A 23,456-nucleotide genomic window follows, 5' to 3' on the forward strand; every position below is an offset into this window, starting at 1 on the left:
TCTGGCTGCTCTGTTGAGAATAGATTGTAAGGTGGGAAGGGAAGAAGCAGGGAGACCAGTTACAAGGTTATTTTAATAATTCCAGTGGCTTGGACTAAACTATAGTGGAATATTTTTGAAGGTAAAGCCAACAGATTTTGCTGATGGATTTATTCTGGGAATGAGAGAAAGAGAATAATCAAGGGTAACACTGAGTTTTGGCCTGTGGAGTTGCCATTTGCTGTGATAGGCATGACTGAAGGAGGAGCAGGTTTGTTTTTTTTCTTGTTGTGTTTTTTGTTTTGTTTTGTTTTTTTGTTTTTTGGGTTTTTTGGGTTTTTTTGTTGCCTCTTTCCAGAAGAAAGGTGCAGGTATTAAGGGGAAATCTGGACATGGCTGAGTTTCAAATACCTATTAGATGTCCAAGTAGAGATCCAAGTGAGACATCTCAAAAAAGTGGGTAGTTAGTCTAATGAGTCTGGAGTGTAGGAAAAAAGATCTGGATTAGAGATACAAAATTTGATATATAGAAAAAAGTTAAGAAAGACTTCTTTTTAAAAAAGTAATTAGTTACAAAGTTAAGAATTTTAAAATCTGTGGTCAACCCTCTTGATTTTACCCTGGTGGGTATAGAGATCCAACTAACTTGAAATCACTTTACAGCTCTATTATCCAATCAAGCTCCAATCAGGAGGAATTACCTGAGATAATCCCATAGTGATTGTAGCAAATTTATTTCAAGATTCTGTAGAGTCTTTTGAAGTTTATGCTTGATCCTTTCAGTTTTTATTTGATTGCTCTCCCTACCCCCTACTCCCAACCTCCTACCCATAGGAAGTAATTTTTATTCAGCAGAGGAATGTATAGATGATACTGATAGATTCCAAGTTTGTGAAGTTTGATTTTTTTTTTTAACCTGATGTTGTCATGGGGAACTTTGTGTGTTATTTGCTTTGAAAATGAGTTTTAGTCTTAGAATCACAGGAAAATGAGACAGATATTTATATTTTTGTGAAAATTGTGTTTAAAGATTATTGGCAGAAATTTTAACTTGTCTCTCAAAATTGTTATATACTGCCCCAGACTATTGTTAGGCTTCCACGAAGAGTGAGTATGGTTCTCTCTGTATTGTAGTTGAAGCAGTGAATACATATTAGAGACTGGAAGCCAAAAACCACTCTTAAGTGTTATTGTTTGAGATCTTCTAGAATTATAAATAACATGCCAAGTAATAATTTGATTTTATGTATATTGTTTTTGTTAGAAGTAAGAATTTCTTCCCTTAGGAAATGCTGCGTTTTCCAGCATAAACTCCTCCCATCTAGCAAGTCTGTCACTGTGCAGTTGGAATTACTGTGGTACTTGCTAGTGACCTGCAGTAAGCAAGTCATTGTTAGAAAACATATCCTTCATTTCCAAATACTTGATTACTTTTCACAGGAATCTGTGCTCTTTTGTTATGCTGATATTTTCCTGTTTATGCCAGTGTATTTTTATTCCCTAAAGGTATTCAGAAGCATATACTTATGTAAATGTATTAATGGTAATTTTGAAGTCAGGACAATTTCTGACTAAACTGTTAGCGAGTCACTAGATAGAATGTTTTAGAATATTTTTTCAATTTAGTATACTAGAAAGAGCCTTAGACTCAAAAATGCTATGCGCCTTTTTACCTGTGTGACTCTAGGTGGATCCTTTCACTTGGTGAGCCTTGGTTTCACCTTTATAAGAATAGGCGCAGTAGTGCGTACCTTGTGGTTTAATGTGGGTGTGTCTGTAAGGTTCCTAGAGTGTGGTGTCAGACGCACAGGGAGCGCCCGACAAATGGTAGCCACTGTTACCTTTGTTGCCATCATCCTGGTGGGTTTTTGGTGATTGACAGCTTTTACTCTTCAGAAAGTTACTCTGAAATTCAGTTTTCAAGGCATTAGTTATTAATATATTTTGATTGATAACATAGGGTTAAGATATTTTCTCTTTATTTCCCATATATTTTTGAAGAAAATATTGCACAGTAGTGAGCAATACTTTGTTCTTTTTGCCTCTTGTACATTTTTATTGAACTATTGCTTCTTGTTCTTAAATTTAGTCATTTTGTTTCATGGCAACTTATTGTCTGCTCAGTGGGAATTTGTCTATTTTTCTGTTCTCTAAAGACTTGAGTATTTTAACAAACATAAATAGAACATATAAGTATATGTTAGGTGTTCAATTAGATATAGTAGTAATAAATCTCAGCATAAACTGTTATTTGATCTTACTATAAGAGGACCCAGCTGAAACTTAATCCTGTTCTTTATCAAGTTGAAATACACTTACTTGCCTATCACTTTTTTCATTTGAATTTTCGTTTTGTTTTATAATGTGCCTTTGCATTGCTAGTGAATAGCTTGTTGTTTGACAGAAATGTTGCATGTTAGGAGAACCTCCTAAACAGAATTAAACTTTTTGTGTATGTGTGAAAAGAGTTGGTGTCTTGTTCTGTTGCTGAGGCTGGAGTATAATGGCACAATCATAGCTCACTGCAGCCTCAAACTTAACGGGCTTAAGTGATCCTCCTGCCTCAGCCTCCATAGTATTTGGGACTACAGATGTGTGCTACCCATGCCTGGCTAATTTTTTTCATTTTCATTTTTTTTTTTTAGTGACAGTCTTGCTATATTGCCAAGGCTGGTCTCAAAACTCCTAGGCTCAGGCAATCCTCCTGCTTCCCAAGTTGCCGGTATTACAACCATGAGCTACAGTACCTGGCAATTAAACTTGTTTTATTGACCATCAAGTGTTGGGTTTAAAGAAAGAGGGAAGGGTGGGCGCTGTGGCTCACGCCTGTAATCCTAGCACTCTGGGAGGCTGAGGCGGGAGGATCGTTTGAGCTCAGGAGTTCGAGACCAGCCTGAGCAAGAGCAAGACCTTGTCTCTACTAAAAATAGAAAGAAATTAGCTGGACAACGAAATATATACAGAAAAAATTAGCCGGGCATGGTGGCGCATGCCTGTAGTCCCAGCTACTTGGGAGGCTGAGGCAGAAGGATCAGTTCAGCCCAGGAGTTCGAGGTTGCTGTGAACTAGGCTAATGCCACAGCACTCTAGCCCAGGCAACAGAGTGAGACTCTGTCTCAAAAAAATAAATAAATAAAATAAAATAAAATAAAATACAGAAAGGGGGAAACCTGAACAAGAAGCCATTGGGAATGCTTGTGTCTGCTTAGGGGACTTTTAGAAGGGTTTCTTTTTGAAAGTATGTATCTCTTCTGCTCCATCCAGCTTGTTGAAAGGGTTGAGGGATGTAACTTTTAACCTTCATCCTAGACCACATGGATTGGCACGTCTCTTTATAGATTTGTCTGAAACAAAAGTAGTTCCAACCACCTCTTGTTGAAACCACGGGTAAATTCCTTACTCTCTGTAATGTCAGTGACAGTTGTTATGATATGTCTTTATGCACACCACCCAAAGATGAGGTCCCCAGTTGCTGCTGGCTGCCCTTCTCCATTCACTGCTGTGTAGTCAATAGACGGCATGGTGACAGGTCCTGCTGGAGAGGTGCCCCACACTTCTGCAGACTCTAATCCAGTGATTCTGTTTGTTTCTTTGGCTCATTTCCACACTTTGTGCAGAGCTAAGAGCTGTCCTGTTTTTAGCATTGACTGGTTTAAGTGGGGGCTGTAGTTGCTTCTTAGTCCCTAGAACTAGGATAGAGGAGTGAAGTTAGCTATTGGCTGGATTTTAGGCCGCAGGGAATGTGTGGGTTTGCTTACTTTTTCTGAAGCCCTGTTTGACATTAAAAAAGTATTAGGGAAATAAGATTATATGTACTGTCCAAGTATAAAGGAACAGTGAACCTCTTCCCTTGCCTTTTGTTGAGTTGACATGTCCTCATCATATCTTCAGGCTATAAACCATTTTCTGGGTTACATAGCTCACTTGCTAGGCAAAAGGCAGGCTTTGTCATTGGTATGCCATCTCAGTGGTTCAGAGTGATAAATGGATGCTACCTTTGTGGCAGGGTGAGGTTATTAGCATTTGAAACAGATCTTATGACCACGATAGTGTGCTGAGGAGTCAGAGCTGACTAAAACATTCCCATAAAAAAGAGCTACTCATGGTTCGAAAGTATAAATGTGAAAATCTCCCTGATTTCTCAGTTTTTTCTCTTGTAAATGCCCAGAAAAACAGGAAACTGGTGGTTAGCCAGGGTGCGAAATTGGGAAAGTCAGATAAAGCGAGTGCTGGAATCATGGTATTGTAATGATTCAGCAAGAGGGTAGGAGCTACATTTCTTCTTGATGGACTGTGGAAATTTGACAGAGTAAGGGTTTGAAAAGCTCAGGATGAGGACAAAGCAGGATCAGCCCCAGGGAAGTGTGGGATGGATGGGGAATGAGTGGTTGTACTTGGAGAGAAGACTTTCTGATTTCAGGATCTGGGAGGTGAAGCAGCCCATAGATGATAAGGTGATTGTGGTTTCTCCTGTAGGGAATTTAATGAGCATGACCCGAAAGTATTCCAGGTATGGGATATCATGTTGATTGGCAGGAGAGTGTTACAAAAACCATTAATGTGCATTTTGAAATCTGAAGAGTAATGTACAAAGTGTAATGAACCACGTGATAAAATTACATGTTCTAGGCAGTATTTGAGAAGTCAATCCATGACACCAAAAGAGAGAAAGTCATAGGGAGATTTCAGGAAATATGGAAAAGGAAATATTTTTAAAATATCACTGTCCAGCAATGTTCTGGAAGTGGCAGTAGGGACCAAGAAGGATACAGATTCTTCTTCCTTCCCTCGTGGATTAGGAGGAGGCAAAATGTGGGATCTTTTGGGGGAGGCCAGTAAGGCCTTTGTTATCTTGAGGAATAAGCCAGGTTTTAGTTTTGGTGAGTATGTAAAAGACTTTGGGAAGCTATTATGAATTAAGGAAAATTTTACTTAAAATAAATGAATTATTTCCATGTTGTCTGGTGAAAGGAACAGGTAAGAAAACAGGAAGAGTTATTATGAGGCAATGTTGATATTATCCTGGACCAGAGTGAAAGATGGGGATGGGAGGGTTAAAAACTTTTCAAATAACCAGAATAAAAGAATTTGATTTTTGTTGTATCCAACACATACAGACACATACCATGGTCCAGAAACTCTCCTAGGAGCTGGGGATGCTTAGATGAGTAAGATTGGGTTCTTATCTTTGATGAGATGATAACACAGTGAGCCAGACAGATGCTGATAACCAGATACTAGGCCACCTAGTGACAGTGCTATGAGCAGGTGTGGACCTGCAGCAGAGACGGAAGGAGATGGAGCCCTGAGTTCCTCTGTGGAAATCAAGAAAGGTTTCACAGGAGCTGTAGCATTTAAACTAACTCCCAGAGGATATGTGGGACTTTAGCAGGCAAAGAAGGGTAGAAAGGCATGAAAGTGCTGAGCGTGTTTAGGTTTAGTGCTAGGCTTGCTTAGGAGTCCAGAGCAGCAAAGAAAAATGTGGGAAGGACGGGGCCTGGAGGCAGAAGTGCACGGGCCAATACCTCCCTTCTGTAGAGAAGTGTTGGAGTTCAGTCCTGATTAGGTTATATATATAGCCTTGATTTGTGAATTACAGAAAAATACAGTAGTCTCCCCTTATCTGCGGGGTGGGGGATATCTTCCAAGATTCCTAGTGGATGCTTGAAACCATGGATAGTTCCAAATGCTATATATACTATGATTTTTCCTATACATACATACCTATGATAAAGTTTAATTTATAAATTAGTCACAGTAAGAGATCAACAACAATAACAATAAAATGCAACTCCCACAGCAGTCCTGCTGTGGTAGTACTCAACACAAACTTAATTTCACCTTTTTCTTTTAGAGTTGCAATTTTAGCAAAGGAGACATCAAAGATAAAGAGGTCCATAACCCTAGTGCCCAGCTTAGAAATATTTGACCATTTTTCTTCTTTTCACTATTTGATATTTTCCCAGATGACTTCAGTCTTAGTAATGACCATAGCTGTCTACTATTCTTTTAAAAGGAAATTCACCCCAAAGTGTAAACACGTAGGATGTTGCTTATAGTGGTATCCATAATGATGAAAAAATTGGGAACATATTAAGTATCTTATACTAGGGAGATAGTTTGATAAATTTTGTATGTGTATCAAATTTTAAGGTAGAATTGGAATGCTTGAGTGATAGATTAGATGTGGGAGTTGCAAAAAGAAGGAACCAACTTCAGGTTTCTAAGTGAGATCTTAACATTTTAACCTCTCTGATGGGTCCAAATGCTACAAGCATTTTTCGGTGTGTGTATGTATGACCCTTTAAGCAATACATAAAGAATGCTTTAAAAAGTGCTAGAATGATTTTTACTACATGACTACCAATTATATTGTAAATGATTAATAACTAATTTAAAATTTTTTATATAGATATTATAATTTATCTTCACAATCTGAGGAGCTATTTCTATTACCTTTGAGTTTTACAAATGATGGTTTATTCTAGCAGCAAATTGCCCGACCCTCACAAGAAGAAAAAGTAGAAGAAAAGGAAGAGGATAAAGCAGAAAAAACAGAAAAAAAAGAAGAGGAAAAGAAAGAGGAAGAAGAAAAAGATGAAAAGGAGGACTCTAAGTGAGTTAAATAATAAGTTAGATGTTATAGTTATTTTTAAATAATGAAACTGAATCTATTGAAATTATAGATAAAAGAATCAGTGGGTAGTATGTTTTGACCATCTAATAGTGACATGATTAAGTTAGCATGATTAAGGAATGAAATATTCCAGTAAATATCACTTTTGGCTTAATAAATTTATTTTCCAGTTGAGAGCTTTTATTGCTTTTCAGAAGGGATAGGTTACAATAATACATACTTATCACCAAGCTATATTAAATATAATTTAATCTTTGATTTGGAAGGTTCCTTGGATCTTTTTTGAGTCTCAGATAGTATACATTAAATAGTATAAAATGCTAAGAGTTTTCATTTCTGTATCTTATATTCCAGCTTTATTGACTTTTATCATATAAAATAGAGTTCTTGGTTTGTTGTTGCTGTTTTCCTGGTTATAAAAATAATTATTGTACATTATAGAAAATTAGGAAAAGAAAGCAAAATATAATGAAAATTAACCTATGATTCTGTCTCACAGTTACTGATGATGCTTTTGTGTAGGAGTGAGGTGGCGTGGAGGAGGGGATCAGCACTTGGTTTGGTTGTTTTCCCCCCAAGGATTAGCTTTATAATTTACATAAAATGAAATACATCAATTTTAAGTGAATACATAGATGCATTTTGACAAGCATAAACACTCATGTAATAGTTACCACAATTGTGATTGAAAAGGTTTTGATCACCCCGAAAAGTTACTGTAGGCTCCTATGTAGTCAGTTTCTCCCCTGACACACACTCCCCACCCCCATTCCCAGCCTCTGGGAGCCACTAATCTGTTTTGCGTTTTCTAGAATTACATATAAATGGGACTATACAGTATGTAATCTTCTGTGTGGCTTCTTCTGCTTAGCATAAATGCCTTCGAGATTCATCTAGGTTGTTGCGTGTATTAGTAGTTTGTTCCTTTTTAATATTTATTGTGTTATTAATATTTCTGTGGTCCTCTTGGAAATATTTAAGGTTTACCTAGTTTTGTAGCAACTAAAGCAGCCTAAGTCACTCTTAATAAAAGAGTCAGATATTCATGCCATTTTAATTTTGTACTTTAGGAAGATGCCTATAAAGGAATTAAAAAAAATTTTTTTTAGTTTAGCTTAGACATATATTGTACCACATAGTGGTTCTATTCAGATGGAACTGCCATATCTTGATTTTTCTTTTTTCTTAAAATTTCTTAGTTATTTAACAAGCATTCATTTATTAATTGTATGGGCTAGGTCTTAGGGAGGATGAAAATTACATCCAATGTGAGTATTCACAGGTAGTTTATGATCTAGTAGAAGAAAATTAGGCAAGGTATAAATACTATTAAAAAAAAAATGAAAAAAGCCTGGAAGGAAGAAATGAACAGAACCAATAAAGTTTGTTGGGAGATTGAGAACAGGTTGAGGTTACTTCTGTCTGGTTAGTTTGGAGGACTTTATGCAGAACTAGTGATTAATATGGGTAGAACTGCTTTGAGAAATAACAGATAGTGATTTCATTAGACTGGAACATAGTGTGAAGAAAAGTGGAAGGTGGATTGGGCTTAGATGATGTAGAACCTTAATGAACGCGAAAATATTAGGCTTCATTCAGGAGACTGTATTGTGAGTCTGTTTGGGAATAGTTAGGAAGGGATTAGAATGGATGGAGTGGTTTATTGCCAAAGTCTGTGGTCCCAACCACTGGGCTGCAGCCTGGCACTGGTCCATGGCCTGTTAGGAACCAGGCCACGCATCATCATCTGAGTTCCACCTTCCCTCCCATCCCCTGCCCCCATCCGTGGGGTTTTGTGTCTTCTAAGAAACTTACGAACCTGGCCACACAGCAGGAAGCCAGTGAAGTTTCATCTGTATTTACAACCTCTCCCCATCGCCAGCATCACCACCTGAGCTCTGCCTTCCCCCCTGCCCATCTGTGGAAAAATTGTCTTCCATGAAACCAGTCCCTGGTGCCAAAAAGTTTGGGGACTGCTGGCCAAAGCTATCCTGCTGGAGTGTTGATCCATTAGCAGTGTGGCATGAATAGATCAGAGATAAGAGAGTCAAGGAGTCTGTTATAAAAATCTAGGATTGGGGTACTAAGGTACTGAATAAGTACAATGGTGGTAGAATTAGTGGATGCAATAATCAAAACTTGGCGTGAGATCCCATATAGGAAGTAAAGGAAAAAGGAGAGAGCTACAGATGTCAAATCTATAACCTGAGTGGTTAGGAACATGGTAGTACTGTTAACAACAAACATTTAAAGAATGAGGCAGAGCAAGAAGCAGAATGGTGAGGATGAGCATGATTTTGGATATGTTCAGTCTGTGTTGATGGGAAATCCAGGTGGCTATTCCAGCAGGTAGTTGGAAAGACAAGTGTGAATCATAGCAGTTAAGGGATGAGTCCAAAGATAGAGATTGGGAGTCATCCCAGTAGAATTGGTGGGAATATTAAGTTCACAGAGCTCTAAGGCCCCAGGCTAGAGCCTTGAGAAATCCCCAGATGAAGGAATGAGAGCAGAAAGGCAGTCCCCAAAAGGAGAGCCAGAATAGCAGCCAGAGATAGTTCAAAAGCTATGTTGAAAAGGATATGAAAGCAAGAATTGTCCACAGTGTCAGTTGCATCAGAAAGACTAATGTGAGAAGAGGTCATTTGATTTTGCAGTTTGTAAGTTATTGGTGCTTTTGACAAAACATCTTTAAAGGAGGCTCTAGAATGGAAGCCAAATTGACAGGGAATGATGAAGTGAAGGGAAAAGAGCTACGTGGTAACTTCAATTTAGGATGGGGGAAAGAATTATTTTCGACTTCTTTTTTTTAATTTTGGGGGAAAAATCTATAACTTGGTAAACTGCAACAGGTCTTTACTTAAAGTAGATAAAATTTGAAAAAAAATCAGCATCTTCCATTAAGGAAGAATAATTGAGTCTTTGAGTGTTGCCATCTATTCTTCATTTGTAAAAATGTAGATGTAGATTAAGTACCTTATTCTTAAATACAACAACCATAGGAGGTGACTAGTTCAGAGAAATGCTCTTCCAGTATTACTTGTAGTACTGTTGCTATTAATAGTTAACCATCATTACTAAGTTTTATTTAAGTGCCTGAGACTATGGTAAGCATTTCATAGCCTGGGAGAGGTTTAGCCTTAATAATAGCAAACACACGTGATGCTTACTGTGTTCCAGGCACTTTTGTGGGCACTTTATATAAATTAACTTCTTAAGTCCTGGCAACAGTCATGTGAAATGAACTATTATTATCCTCATTTTACAGATGAGGAAACTGAGGCCCATGGAGGTCAGGCAGCTTGTCCAAGGTTATCACATGACTAGCAAATCACAGAGCTCTGGCTCCAGAGACTGTTCTCCTAACCATTAAGCTATACTGCCCTGTTTGCACCTAATTAGTATCGGATGTGGTTTAAAATATGGAGCCTGGTTTAGTAATACAATATTATGGATTATTACTATAGAAAAGACATCTATCATGGAGATCATCTGTTTTAGCTCTTCATTTTACAGATGAGACAACTTAGAGCAAAGGCAAAAAAAACCCCAGGGCTCCTACCTTTTGGTGTTGCTTATTAGCAGCCTCTGGATTGTAGATGTAGGGGGTTTTCTGCTGCCATTTGTTATTTCTTCATGGAGTATTCTAGTTTCTAAATCAATTGATTTGAAACGTTTTTAAGTCCATTAATATGTAAAACAGGCCTTGTAAAATGTCTTCATTTGAGCCAGTCAGAGCTCCTTAAAATTATGGCATGGCAGAATTTTTCATAATTTTTTTTTAAGTAACTGAGAGATTGGGTAGTTTATTCAATTTCTGTTTAAAGAATGTTCAAAACTAAAATTTTTGATGTATATGTACTTTGAAATCACAAAGTTTTCATTTGCATTTGTGTCCAGAGAAAATACCAAGGAAAAAGACAAGATAGAAGGTACAACTGAAGAAACTGAGGAGAGAGAGCAGGCCACACCGAGGGGGCGAAAGACCGCCAACAGTCAGGGCCGCCGTAAGGGCCGCATCACCAGGTCCATGACAAACGAAGCTGCAGCTGCCAGTGCCGCCGCTGCGGCGGCCACGGAAGAACCCCCTCCACCTCTGCCACCGCCACCAGAACCCAGTGAGTGGAAGAGATTGGTGTGAATGGACCCTAATTTTGTTTGGGATTTTGCTTTCAGCACAGGATGGACCCCTAATATTGACAGCCTAGAAATACTTCTGAAGTGTGGTCTTTAAACTCTAATACTAAAGTCTTTTGAAAAAGAACATCAGCCATGCTACCTTAATATAGCTGTTTTTATTTTTTACTTAGTTGTAATCCTAGTGTGCATGTTACTTTATTTTTTGATGTTTAACTTGCTATATATCATAAATATTTTCCAATTTCTGAGTAATCTCCTTTTTTTTTAATGGCTGTGTGATGCTGAGGCATGATTTAGGCATTTCCCTATTGCTGAACGACTGGCTGTCCCCTCACTCCCTTTTAAACCAATATAGATAGCACTGTAATGAAAAATGCCTTTATTTGCATAGCATTTTCTTTCTGTTAAATTATGTTTCATAGGAATAAATTCTTAGGGAATACTGGATCTAAGAGTCCAAGCATATCAGTCTCTCTCTCTCTAAGTATTGTCTCATTAGTTTATAAAAGGATTATGTTAATGATGATTATCACCGTCCATGGTTCGATGGTACCAATTTTACCAGCACATGAAGTATGAAAGAAAATGCAACTTCAGGGAATGGCAAGAATGATGTGGGAGGATTAACTAGACAGGAAGATGAAAGATAGGCTGAGGGCAGATCATGATGGACCTTGTTTGAATTCCATCTTGCTTTGATTACGAAGTAGGGAGCTTGCAGAGGTTTTTAAATAGAAGAATGCTATGATTAGATTTGCATCTTAGGAAGACGGCTCTGGTGGCAGTTCTGGAGGTCAGGTTAGACAGCGTAAGGACTGGAGGCAGAGAGACCAGTTAGAAGGACTTTTGTATGTATGCAGTGGCCCAGGCAAGGGGGGGATGAATTCAGGAGATTAGAGTTGACTCACGTCATTGGATGTGAGTGGTAAATGGGAGGGAGGATTCAGAAATTAGTCTGAGGAGCCTGTTAGTGATTTAAGTGACTGGAGGGGATGATGATACTGTTAATTGTGAAAGGGAATGTAGCAGGAGCTCATATCAGGCCTGATGTTCTCAGTTTTCTTTCTAAAGTGAAAGAGAAAGTGGTCAGTTCATGATCATCTGTGCCTACTGGATGTCAGACACTCAGTCATGAACAAAAGGGTTCCCAGGAATTAGGGAGAGGTGAGGGTTCAGAGAAGAGGAGAGAGAATCTTGCCTGGACCGGAAAGAGGAGAGTGTTTTTTCCTGTGACACTGTGGGATAGGAGGGGTAGAGGGGCATAAATCTAAGTGAGAAGGCACTGGTTGAGATGGGACTTCTTCAAAAATAAGGTAAAGATGTTCAAAAATGTAGAAGCGGATGGAACTTTTAAGAACATTGAGAAAGATCATAACAGTGAGAAATGTTGAATTTTTTCTTCTAGTTCGGAGGGGGAGAGGCCAATACCATGCTGTTTCCATAGTTTCTTTCATCAAATGCTTTAAACAGGCTTTTATATTAGATATAAATAGGGTATAGATTATATGGTTGGTCTGAGTAAAGGATTTAACTTTGTTTTTCTCTGGCTGATTGAGTTCTGTCTTTTTATTTCAGTTTCCACAGAGCCTGTAGAGACCTCTCGATGGACAGAAGAAGAAATGGAAGTTGCCAAAAAAGGTAAAGTATGGTAGTTCGGGTTCCAGGCTTTTGTTTTTTAGGATTATTAGTCATGAATGAGATGAAACTAATTTTTGTAATTGACAAAAAAAAGAAAGAAAGAAAATTCTTCCAAAAAGGTATAAATAGAAATAACTTTAAGAATTCTTTTTGATAGTGTAGTTCCCAATAAGATACCCCCCAGTGTGCCTTGTTTAAGACACCCAAGTGTGAGGTATTTAAGATGCTCTCTATAGTTTTATTTTGAATGTCATTTTATTAGAGCAAGTGGGCTATTTTCACTTTTTTAGAATAGTTAGGATTATACGCAGTTGAAATTATTTTGAAGTGAATTTTGATAGAAAGTCTATTTTGTATTATTTAGAAGTTGCATTTAATAGAATGGTAAATACTTTCTCAGTTTGCATTTGGCAAATCATTTGATTGTAAACCACGAAGAAGTTGCAGAGTGATTCAGAGGAAATAGCATGAATTTTGTAACCAGGCAGACAAAAGTTTGAATCTTGTCTCTACCACTTTCAGTAGCCTTCATCTTAGCTCTGGAACTTTATGGATCTTGTATTTTTCTCCTTTTGCTTATTCATGTAGTTTAGCTTGAAATTGAATTAAAATTTCTAATAGGATAAGTAATTATTAATTTTGAGGAAAATTAGCTAACTTTTGATTGTTAAATTTTTACCTTGTAGTTCTAAAGAGAAATTATTATATTATAGCTTGACCTTTTAGTGACACATTTCAGATTTTTTTTTTTGCTCTTGCAATTGCTTTAATTTCCAGATTTTTTTTCATTTAGCAGATAATGAGTGATACATTTTAGAACCATACGTAAGACAACTTTACCAAAAATAAAGCAATTTGAAGTTTATTTGCCATGATTAGTAAATGCTAAATTTTTGTATCTTTCAAAAAGATTTACATTTGTTCCCATCTGATCATCAAAATGTCATGGTTAAGTAAGTAGGTATATGAAGTGGTCTTTTTCAGGCAGATACACCTACATGCAACTGTTTAGTGACCACTCTTTTCATCTCTTATTCATATATCAGGTGGGATTTGAAAGTGATCTTCCAATTTTTATTATTAACGGAGTTACTTGTATGAACCTCGAAAAACTGATGTTTTAGTATAAATCATTAGATTTGTGCAGGGAATTTCTGCTTTGGTACACCTGTATCTAATGTATATCTTTGCATATAGATCTCTGTATATACATATATATGCTTTAATATACCCATATTTCTTTACACATACGTGTGTATGTGTGTGTGTATATATATATATATCATTTGATTTGAGAAGTATTAAATTGCATAGGTTTCATTGTGTAACAACAGACTCTTGTTTAACTGGTTAATTTTTTTTTTGAGGGAGTTGATTGATTGTGAATCGACTGAGGACAAATGTTGATTATAAGTGGTGTCATACATATCTTTACTTTGTGTTTATTGTGTATATTTGACTACCTTAATCACTCTGTTTGCAAGCATTTGAACTATTAGTAAGTGTCCAACAGTGTTCTAGCCCTGTTGGAGATACATAGCAACGGTAAAATTTAGCTCTTCCATTAATGGGCATGTTTTAAATTTGGGGAGAAAAATACACAGCTATAAATGAATTTTGTGTCAGTGAGTAATTCAGTAAATATTGAAGTATATCTAATAAGTAATTGAAAGCACAGTTTTAGTGTTAATGATTATAATGCAGTGATAAAGTTGATTTATTATTTCTCTTGCTTGCTTGATTAGGTGACTGTTCAATTAACATTTTATCTTTTCTTAAAATATAGGTCTTGTAGAACATGGTCGTAACTGGGCAGCAATTGCCAAAATGGTGGGAACTAAAAGTGAAGCTCAATGTAAAAACTTCTATTTTAATTACAAAAGACGACACAATCTTGATAACCTCTTGCAGCAGCATAAACAGAAAGTGAGTATATCACAGGTGGTGAATTTTTTACTTGCTGTTTTTTACTTACAAGTTTTTTTTGTTTTCTTTTTTGAGCTTCAGAGATTGGCTTTGAGAGAAACTTTTGGGTGTTCCATTTTTATTTATTGCTTTGACATGTAAAAAGCATGCTAATTTTCGGTATAGGTTGACTATTTCTCTATTGCTGAAGGAGTAAGTTTGTATTTGTAGTAATGGGAATTAAGTACTGTTGAATTACTATAGACTGGATTTAGAAAATATAAGTTTGAATTGAAAACTTTAGTTGGAGTTCTGTTGATCATGTTGTATGAATTGGTTTCGTATATTAAAAACATTTTTGGCTGGGCGCGGTGGCTCATGCCTGTAATCCTAGCACTCTGGGAGGCCGAGGCGGGTGGATTGCTCGAGGTCAGGAGTTTGAGACCAGCCTGAGTGAGAGTGAGACCCCGTCTCTACTAAAAATAGAAAGAAATTATATGGACAACTAAAAATATATATAGAAAAAAAATTAGCCGGGCATGGTGGCGCATGTCTGTAGTCCCAGCTACTCGAGAGGCTGAGGCAGGATTGCTTGAGCCCAGGAGTTTGAGGTTGCTGTGAGCTAGGCTGACGCCACGGCACTCACTCTAGTCCGAGTAACAGAGCAAGACTGTCTCAAAACAAAACAAAACAAAAAAAACAAGACACTTTTTGAGAGAGACGATTCTGTGGAATAAATGTTAAAAATCAGAGAACATAAGATTATTGAAAATTGCTTAACAAAGAAGTTCCAATGTAGTGGTTCTTAAAGTCTGTAGAGCTTTTTAGGACTCCATGAGGTCAAATCTATTTTCATAAAAATGTTAAGATGATGTTTGCTTTTTTCCACTCTATTGACATCTGCATTGATGGTGTCAAAGCAGTGGTAGGTAAAAAACTGCTGGTGCCTTAGCACAAATCATGGCAGGATACCAAAGTGTGCTACTACTTAATGTATTCTTCATATCCAAGCATTTCTTAAAGTTCCAGTTTCATTTAGTAATGTCCTTGATGAAGCAGTAACAATTAGTTTTATTAAATCTCAGCCTTTGAGTACAATGTCTTTTTAATACACTGTGTGATGAAATGGAAAGTATGCATAAAGTCTTTCTTCTCTATACCAAAGTATGATGGTTCTCTAAAGGGAAAGAACTTTGGCAATTGTTTGAATTCTAAGCTGAACTAACTTCATGGAGTATCATTTTTAATTAAAAGAATGACAGGCAACTATGGTTTTTCAGACTTGGATATTTGGCAGATTTTTTCTTGAAAATAAATGATTGAGCTTGTCTTTCAAAGAAAACACTTAAATTTTGAGATTTCAAGCAAAAAACAAGAATTTTAGAAAATGGGTATCTCTCACCATGAGCTTAACATTTTCTCATTACAGACTTTTCTGATGAGATCAGTGGAAAAATAGCAATGTGATATTTGGTATTGTATAATGAAATGTATCCACATTTGAAAAATCTGCCTAACTCAGTATTTTCAGATGACCAATTCATGATTTCACAATGGATGTTATACATTAATAAGGTTTATAAAAAGTGTTTTTTGAATGTACCAAAGTGTAAGATACATGAACAAATTTTAATAGAGTACAAAAAGTTCCCTGATAAAGTTTCAGATTTCACGCTTAGAATTGACCTTTAAGAAATAACCATTTGCTGAGTCTTGGTATAGTATCGAAGAATAATATCCACACTTACCTGAAAAATCTATTAAAATACTGTTTCCTTTTCCAACTGCATGCCTGTGTGAGGCCAGATTTTTTTCACATACTTCAACTAAAACAACATGGTATCCATAGATTAGATTATATGTGAAAGCGCATTTGAAAATTGTGCTATTTTCTGGTAAGCCAGACATTAAAGAGTTTCCAAAAAGTAAAACAATGCCACTTTTCCAATAATTTATATTTTGTTTGGGGAAAATATTTATTTTTGATTAAAAAATGTTATGTTGACATGCAGTGGGTATAAAAGTGTTGCATCCTTAGACCAAAAAGTTTGAGAATCATTAAAGAGTGATAGAATGGGTAGAGAAAAAGCAGATAATTCAAGCTTACTAAGATTTGAACTTATAAATAAGAATAGACAAAGTATAACATTGACTGACTTTAAAAGGAAGGAGCTTTTGGGTTAAAATAAGAATGTGAGAGTTAAAAATATCCTGTAGCAACATAAAGAAAATAAACAACAAAAAAAAGTCTACTGACAAGTTAAAGATTTGACTTCATGAGATGCCATGCAGAATGTTTTGGGAGAAAGTCAAGTAAAGAATGAATTAGTTCCTCTTAAAAAAAAAAAACAAACGAATGAATGAGATATGTTTTAAAATATGAATTTTATATTAGGGTTCTCCAAATTTCAGGCAAACAGAACCAACAAGGTGTATACATACATACATACATACATGGAGTGAGATACCGACTTATTTAAGGAATTGGCTCACTTGATTGTAGAGGCTTGGCGAATCCAAAGTCTGATGGGGTAGGCTGGCAGGCAGGAGACTCTGGGAAGGGTTGCAGTTGGTGTCCAAAGGCTGTTTCCTGGTAGAATTCCTTCTTACTCCAGGAGGTCAGTCCCTGTTTTAAGGCCCATGATTGATTGGATTAGGCCCACCCACATTTTGAAGAGTAATCTATTTTACTCAAAGTCCACTGATTTAAGTGTTAATCTTTTCCAAAAAACACCTGTTCAGAACATCCCAAATAATGTTTGACCAAGTATCTGGGCACTGTGGCCTAGCCAAGTTGACACATAAAATTAACTGTTACAACATCTTTAAGGTATCTTGTTATAATGATTTTAATTACAATTAAAATAATAGGGACAACTGGCTTCAATTATTTATCTAGAGTATTTTATCTTTTTAAAAAAGATCTCAAGAAAACATGGCAAATGTCTAATATTTGTCAAATATCAGTGGTAGATACATGACTGTTACATTTCTGTATATTTGAATTATTACATTAAACTTTAATAAATACTGTAGAGAGGAAAATACTTGGAGATGTAGTAGATTGTTTTTGAGACAGAGTCTTGCTGTGTTGCCCGGGCTAGAGTGCCATGGCATCAGCCTAGCTCACAGCAACCTCAAACTCTTGGGCTCAAGCAATCCTACTGCCTCAGCCTCCCGAGTAGCTGGGATCACAGTTATGCGCCACCATGCCCGGCTAATTTTTTCTATATATTTTTAGCTGTCTAGTTAATTTCTTTCTATTTTTTAGTAGGGACGGGGTATTGCTCTTGCTTAGGCTAATCTCGAACTCTCCTGACCTTGAGTGATCCTCCAGCCTTGGCCTCCCAGAGTGCTAGGATTACAGGCATGAGCTACCGTGCCCGGCCAAGATGTAGTAGATTATTGCATGTGAACAGAGGGATGTTGTACAGTTGTGGTAAAAAGCTGTCTTTTCTGTAGTCATTAGTGAAAGGACCAAACAGGATGGGTTAATATTGGCATAGGAGGAATGCACACTGGACACTGGAAAAATCTGTATAGTAGCTATTACCTAATGTGTGAGAATATTAAAATAGCCTTCATGGAATCTTCTGAAAGCTTTTTAAAAGTGTGGCCAATGTCTCTCTGAGATTCTTCCCTTGCCTTCCTGCTAAGAACATTGGAATGGATTTTTTTAGCCTTCAGAATTTCACCTAGTTCTGTGGCTGATACTGGAAAATGATTGTTTCTCTTGAGTTAATTAATGTTTTGGATTGGATCCTAAATAGCATTCTCATATGTAAACTTAGAATAATGACTAGACATACTGGTAACTTTTAGTTATTGAGGCTGACAGCTAAAATGGGGTGAAACATAGGTTGTGGAAGGGGCACGGAGCAGAGAACTGCGAGGGCTGGGACTGTCAGAAATTTGGGTCTACAAACACAAGAGACTATAAGCCTTCAGTTTGGCAACGTGAAGTTGTATAACGTAAATAGCTAATGTCTTACATTTAAATATGTACATGTACTCTGACAGATAAGTGAACCCAGTAGAAGAATGAGCAGTTTTGCATAAACATGTAGTTTCTGGAAAGGAACATACTATTTTTTTAATAAGGAATTTGTCCTTCTGTTCTTATTAATAATTAAATTCAGTAATAAAAAGAAATTTAGTAGTAACACAGATGATCAATTGTTGCCTATAAAATTGCATAATTCTTAATGCCAATGAAGGAAGTTTAGTGCTGTATTATTAATACCAAAATTGAAAATGACCTAAATGCCATAAAATAGGAGAATTTAAAATGTATGGTGATACAGAGCTTTTATGGAATCATTTATAAATTATTTTTATTACAGTTATATGTTCAGTTCATGGCTATATTAGATTTTTAAAAGTAGGATATATAACTACATTAGGGCTATTTTGGTTGTGTTTACATGTATACATAAAGATTTATATACATGTAGATGCATGTAAAAGACTGAAAGGAAGTATACCAGTACACTTAGACTCTTTAGCTGTTGGAATTATGAGTAGTTATTTTTTGTAATGTGATTTTATATCTTCCACATTTCAATGTATATGTTATCCTTATTAGAAAATATGTGTTTATTGTTTTTATTAGAAAGATACATTAGCTGGTGTGGAAGAAGAGTAGAGAGATTTGTGATTTTGGGCTATTTGTACATGTATAGTGGTGAGTAGTTTCAGAAATGGATCAGATGTAACTTTGGATCAGTTTGATGAAAGTAAACCATCTGCATAAAAGGCCAGTTAGTGGTTACCCAAAGATATTTGCCTGCACTTTAACAAGAACTGTTGTCAAACATGCAGTCTTTTTGTATGGTATGTGTGTGTCTACCAGTGTTCTACATTATTTCAGAAATGAAAAGATTTGGTTTTTTTCTTTTTAGTTATTTAAACCATAAATAATTTAATATTATTTCTTTAGACTTCACGAAAACCTCGTGAAGAGCGAGATGTGTCTCAATGTGAAAGTGTTGCTTCCACTGTTTCTGCTCAGGAGGATGAAGATATTGAAGCCTCCAATGAAGAGGAAAATCCAGAAGACAGTGAAGGTATCTCAAAATATTAAATTTAGTTGTGATTCCTGCTATCCCAAATGTGTAATTTTTAGCTTAGTCATTTGACTGTATAGAAATTGCTTCATTAGGGAAATGGTATATCAATGTTTTCATGGCATAGAGACTTCAGACTTGAACATAGCGCATATTTTCATTTACTCAACAAATATTTATTTACCTAAGATGGTCTAGGTGCTACAACCAGAAGATCTTGAAAACGGCAGTCCCCCTTTAGACACTAACCGCCAGCAACAATAAAATATCTGTGCATCGGTATCATCGCCACATTTATTGTTCAGTTAATATCAGTTAACATTCTTCTTTATTGCCTTGAGTTTGATTTCATAGTTTTACAAAGATTTACATATATCATATTTATATTTTCACGTAAAAAGAATTAATGACCCTGGAAACACCAGTAGAAAAAAAAAATCAACCCAAGAAACCTTAAAAACTTAAGAAATAAAATCCCTTTTGTCACTTAAACAAATCAATGATAACTTCCTGAAAAAGGAATGATTTTCTTGATTTTTTTGCTAAAGAATAAAAAAGTACCTAATTTATTTCAGTTTACATTGCTATTAAAGTTTCTATGGGTTTCTTTTGAAAATTGCTTCTGATGGGGGGATTTTCATAATGAATGCTTTTAGGAGCTCTTTATATATTATATGTTAAACATGTTCATGTTTTGTATATGCAAATATTTTCTCTATCTAATATGCTTTTTATTCTGGAATTATTATTGTTTAAACTTTCCATGTAATTAGAGCTGTGTATCTTTTCCTTTGTAGAGTCTTATATTTTACATAAGCTTAGGAAGTTCTACATTGTCCAGTGTTAGAAATATTAGATTTTGTTTTTGTGGGTTTTTTCCTACAAGTTATTGTTGTTGTCTTTTAAAACTTAAAACTTATCTTGAAATTGGTTTTTGGCTTTGAACAATAAGTAAACTTTTTTCTGTGAGGTTTTTGTGAAAAATGAGGTCATTGTTATAAGAATAAAGAGAATGTTGGAGCAAGCTCACCCTGGGGTAGTATTAATATAAGAGTGCTACAAACAATGAAAGGCAGTTTGATGTGTTTATCGTACTTTCAAAGAAGTTATCAGAGTTTGTTCCTTTTCATAGGTTTGTCTCTGGTAGCTGGTATTCCCTGGGATTGTAAGTGAAGCCTGTATTAACCTCCTTGGGCTGCCATCACAGATTACTATATATTGGGTGGCTTAAACCACATTTATTTTCTCACAGTTCTAGAGGCTAGAAGTCCAAGATCAAGGTGCTGGCAGAGTTGCTTTCTTATGAGGATTCTCTTCCTGGCTTGCAGATGGCCAGCTGCCTCCTTACTTTGTCCTCACGTAGCATTTCCTCTGCGCAGGCACACTCCTGAATTCTCTTCCTCTTATAAGGACAACAGTCCTACTGCTGGATTAGAGCCCAGCTTTATGACCTCATGTAGCCTTAAATACTTCCGTAAAGGCCCTGCTCCAAATACAGTCACACTGGGGGTTAGGACTTCAACATAAGAATTTTAGGAGGGGACACAGTTCGTGACAAAACCCAAGCCTGTCATAAACATGTATATCAGCCTGTCTCAAAACCCAAGCACCAAAGTGTGACTTTTTTTCTTCTGTTTTCTTCCTGTTGCTTTGCCTTAGTGTGAAACATTTTTCAAATTGCTAAGTATGGTATTAAATTAACGTATCCATCTGATCAAGAGTAGGATGGCATGGTCACATCCTGTTCAATCATACATGTGATTGTCTTGTGGCATCTAGAATAGTTTCCTATTAATAGGAAATGAACTTTGCTAGTAGAGTTGTGGGATCTCTCTTCATTTCTTTGACTTAGCTTCAATTGGAAAGTGTCAAGGAAGAGAACATAAATGCAGTTTACATGACCTGTGATTTCACACTTACCGCTAATCTTACCAAGAACCTACAGCTGCACAGTTTATTGCGTGGCAAGTCTCTTGCCAATGGAAGAAGGAAAGCAACTGCTGAAGGGAGGGTTCCTATGTCTGCTTTCCTAACACACATCTGAATGTGTCATTCTGTCTCATAATTAGACGAATTAAATCAGAAAGACTGAAACTTTACCAAAATGTGGACTTGCTCTTACTCTCTTATTCTAAATCATTAAGGTTTTTTTTGTTTGTTTTTGTTTTTTTTTAATTTTGAGGAAAAAAGGTAATGTTTGGCTGGTGCTTGGTGAAGCATTATGCTTTGGAAATATTCCTAGTCTTTTGTGGCTTAGAAGAAGATAATTAAAAAAGTATTTATGTCAAACGATGTCATCTGCTATTAATACATAATCGCTAACATGTCTTCTAATATTTTGAAGATAAATGCTTGTCAGTTTGCTCTTGGATTTAGAGTTTTCCATCACTATATAAACAGAAATGAAGGTTAAGTCAGGCTTTTTGTTAGCATTTCATCATCTTGATAGCGTCTTTCACTAACGGTAATTGCTGCTGTATATTAAGACCTTGTTACACATGAGGTACTGTTCTGAGTTTATTTGTTTATGTGTCTTTTGTTTTTTATTTTGGGGACTTGGACTCTCATCTGAACTCTAGGCTCGTATGTCTACCTACCTACTCAATATTTGCATTTGGATGCCTAACAGCCACCTCCGACTTAACCTCTAAAGCAAACTCTTGTTTCTCCACCACCACAAGTTGCTTTTCCCTGTAGCCTTTCCCTGTGTCAGTAAATGTTACTTTGGTAACATGAACTCTTTCCCTCTTATCTCATCTCCCCTATGAGGTCTGTCAGCAAATCTTGTCAGCTTTTCTTTAGCCTCTTTAGAATTGGATCCCTGTGTCCATTGCTGCTATCCTGGTTCCAAGCTGCCGTCCTCTCCATTACAGTAGCTTTTTGATTGGTCTCTTGTTCCTTTTGTTCCATTCTATTTTTTTCTTCCATACAGTAGCCAGAGTGATCCTTATACAGTGTACATAGATCATGTTTCTACTCTACTCCAGATCCTGTGGTTATCCCATCTCATTCACAATAAAAGCCCAAGGCCTCACTGTGACTCATGAGGCTTAACATGAACTTCCTTTGTATGTCTGTGAACTTTCTGCAGCCGCTTTTCTGCTTGCTCTCTCTGCGCCACCCACACTGTCCTCTTCACTGTTCCTGAGCAAACAGGAACAGTGGGCCTTCAGGGGCCTTTTCACTTTTTAATCCCTCTACCTAGAATGTTCTTCCCCAGGATGTGCCCAAGGCTCATTCTTTCATTTCCTTGGGGTCTCTGCTCTGACATCACCTGGATTGTTTAATAGCTTCTCACCCACTGCTTCCCCAGTTTTGTTATTTAGTCACTGCACTTACTACCACCGATGTATCAGCGTGTTTATTGTTCATTGACTGTGTTACACTAGAATGTGGGCTCCATGAGAACATCTGCTTTGATTTTTTTCCCACTGCCGTGTCCCCAGTACCTCAAATAGCTCCCTGCACATAGTAGATCCTTCATACATATTTGAATGAAAGAAAATGAATTTGTAGAGGTTTTTAAATATTGTCGTGTGTTAAAGTTTGTTTTCTCAGCTGGTAACTTAAGTTTTGATTTTATTTTTTACCATACAAATAACATATTTATAACTTTATAGCTTCAGAGTTTCCTGTTTTACTTAAGATGTTTCTACATATTTCCCAAAATCTTCTAAACATTTTTAAAATCTTTATTTCATCTGGAATTATTTTTCTGTATAGAGTAACATAAGTCCCATGTTTTTCTTCCAAAGAGCCAGTTCTGACAGAAGTTTTATTAAATAAATCATCCTTTACCCAATAATTTAAAATATACCTTTGATAATCTTCCCATGTATGTTAGGATCTATTCTTGGAAAGTGTCTTTTGTACCACTGATATATTTTGTCTGTTACTGTGGCAGTTCTAAATGTAGTTCAATATGCCATCTTTATAGTCAGTTTGAATATCTGGAGAGACAAGTCTTCCCTCTTTCTACTTTTCATAATTTTCTTGGATTTTTCTCAGAGACTTTTTCTTCTATATAAACTGTAAATTGGCGTATGTGGCTTCAGAAATTTTTCTTACAAACCATTTGGATTCTCATTGGAAGT

The 23,456-nt window shown here is 36.3% G+C and overlaps 1 protein-coding gene across 15 annotated transcripts in view; it reads left to right on the plus strand.

Moving 5' to 3' along the window:
- NCOR1 (nuclear receptor corepressor 1) overlaps window positions 1–23,456 on the plus strand; it is a 154,797-nt gene that overhangs the window by 69,209 nt on the left and 62,132 nt on the right. For 10 of the 15 annotated variants that reach the window (XM_045569421.1, XM_045569430.1, XM_045569427.1 and 7 more), the window contains 5 exons: window positions 6,468–6,595; window positions 10,514–10,731; window positions 12,329–12,391; window positions 14,178–14,317; window positions 19,236–19,362. In XM_045569421.1, coding sequence (XP_045425377.1) covers window positions 6,468–6,595; window positions 10,514–10,731; window positions 12,329–12,391; window positions 14,178–14,317; window positions 19,236–19,362 — 676 coding nt within the window. The remainder of the gene's footprint in view (window positions 1–6,467; window positions 6,596–10,513; window positions 10,732–12,328; window positions 12,392–14,177; window positions 14,318–19,235; window positions 19,363–23,456) is intronic. The other 5 variants (XM_045569426.1, XM_045569429.1, XM_045569434.1 and 2 more) reach the window with 1 other exon arrangement.

Source organism: Lemur catta, chromosome 15, assembly GCF_020740605.2.
Source record: "Lemur catta isolate mLemCat1 chromosome 15, mLemCat1.pri, whole genome shotgun sequence".
In the NCBI taxonomy this organism is placed as follows: Eukaryota; Metazoa; Chordata; class Mammalia; order Primates; family Lemuridae; genus Lemur; species Lemur catta.